We start from the raw sequence: 1,408 nt of genomic DNA on the forward strand, positions 1-1,408 counted from the left end.
CAGAGGTTTATAAAATCATTGGGGTATAGATAGGGTGTTTTTTCCCTGGGGTAGGGGGGATTTTAAGACTAGGGGCACACTTTTTTAAGCTGAGAGGAGGAAGATTTGAAAAGGACATGGGGGGGGCAAACTTTTCTTTACACACAGAGGGTGGTGTGTGTGCGTGTGTGGAGTGAACTTCCTGAGGAAGTGGTGGATGTGGGTACAGCCACAACGTTTAAAAGGACATGGATAGGGAAAGGGTTTGGAGGGATTGGGGCCAGGAGCAGGCAGGGTGTGGGACTGGTCTAGTTTGGGGGATTACAGACGGGGATGGGCCGAAGGCCCTGTTTCCACGCTGCGAGGGGCCAACGAGCGAGGGATGGGAACAGAAGGATGGGGAATTGTTGGTTGGAAGTCAGGAGGCGAGGGTGTGCTGCTGTTCTATCTCCCCCGGACCCCCTCCCCCAAAAAAACGCCCTTCCTGGAATAACAGCCCTTTATCCTTGAAATCTCTGAAGGCTCGTCGCACGCTGCCTCGCTCACTGCTGCCAGGGAAATGGTCAGCACGGGAGGGGGTGCCAACAGCTCTTTTTGGTGGGGTTGTGGGGGGGGGGGGGGTGGGGGTGGAAGGGAGGTGGGCGTTATTACGTTGTCAGACTTTCCGGAAGAACAGGAGCTGGTCCACCGCCTCCCAACCCACCCCCTCCTCGCCGCCGCTGCCCTGAAAGCCGCTGCAAGACCTCAACCCATCAGTCACCCTGCGCCTTCCGCAAACAACTCGAAGCAAACGGAGGAGGAGGACGAAGGAGCGCCGGGTTTTCCAGCCGGGCTGGGGGGCGGGGAGGTGGAGAGGAGCAGAAAGGCGGCCGACTCGGCTGCGTTCTCGGGCTTCCCTTCCACCCGTCATTCTGTCTCCGTGTGTGCGTGTCTGTACGTGTCTCCGTGCGCGTGTGTGTACAGAGAGGGAGCGTTTGTCGGGCGGTTACAACTTTAACCAGCCAAGTTACAACGCAGGAACAGTCCAAAGGTATTTAGCCACAGCTAGAATCTATTTATTGTTTTGTTTTAAATCCTTCTTGTGTCTGAAAGGTACAGAAACCTGTCGCTGGCAGACCTAGGTCCACACGACCGGCCATCTGGCAGCTCCTCAGGCTTTGGGATTAAAAATTCCTTCCCGGGAAAATCGCCGGACCTGATTTCCAGCGCGTTACTCCAGTGAGGGGCAACACGGAGAGATGGGGAAGAGAAATGGCAGGGGGGGGGGGGGGGGGAGGAGGGAGGGAGCATGAGGGCGGGGGGGGATGGTGAAATATCTTATTTTACAGCGGGTGGGAAAATCTGGAATGCATCACCGGAGAGTCGGAGTGGGGGGGAGCGGAGAGGGTGAATTGGTACCTTCAAACGTAAAGAAATTGTGTGGGGGGGG

General features: G+C 56.6%; 1 protein-coding gene across 1 annotated transcript in view; it reads left to right on the forward strand.

Annotated features, from left to right (window-relative positions):
- Positions 1-1,201, forward strand: part of ddx23 (DEAD (Asp-Glu-Ala-Asp) box polypeptide 23) — a gene marked incomplete at its 5' end in the record, with an annotated part of 16,637 nt that extends 15,436 nt beyond the window's left edge. Inside the window, one exon of the mRNA XM_048606006.1 lies at positions 1,072-1,201. Coding sequence (XP_048461963.1) covers positions 1,072-1,201 — 130 coding nt within the window. The remainder of the gene's footprint in view (positions 1-1,071) is intronic.
- Between the last annotated feature and the right edge of the window lie 207 nt (positions 1,202-1,408).

This window comes from Rhincodon typus, chromosome 15 (assembly GCF_021869965.1).
Source record: "Rhincodon typus isolate 14 chromosome 15, sRhiTyp1.1, whole genome shotgun sequence".
Classification (NCBI taxonomy): Eukaryota; Metazoa; Chordata; class Chondrichthyes; order Orectolobiformes; family Rhincodontidae; genus Rhincodon; species Rhincodon typus.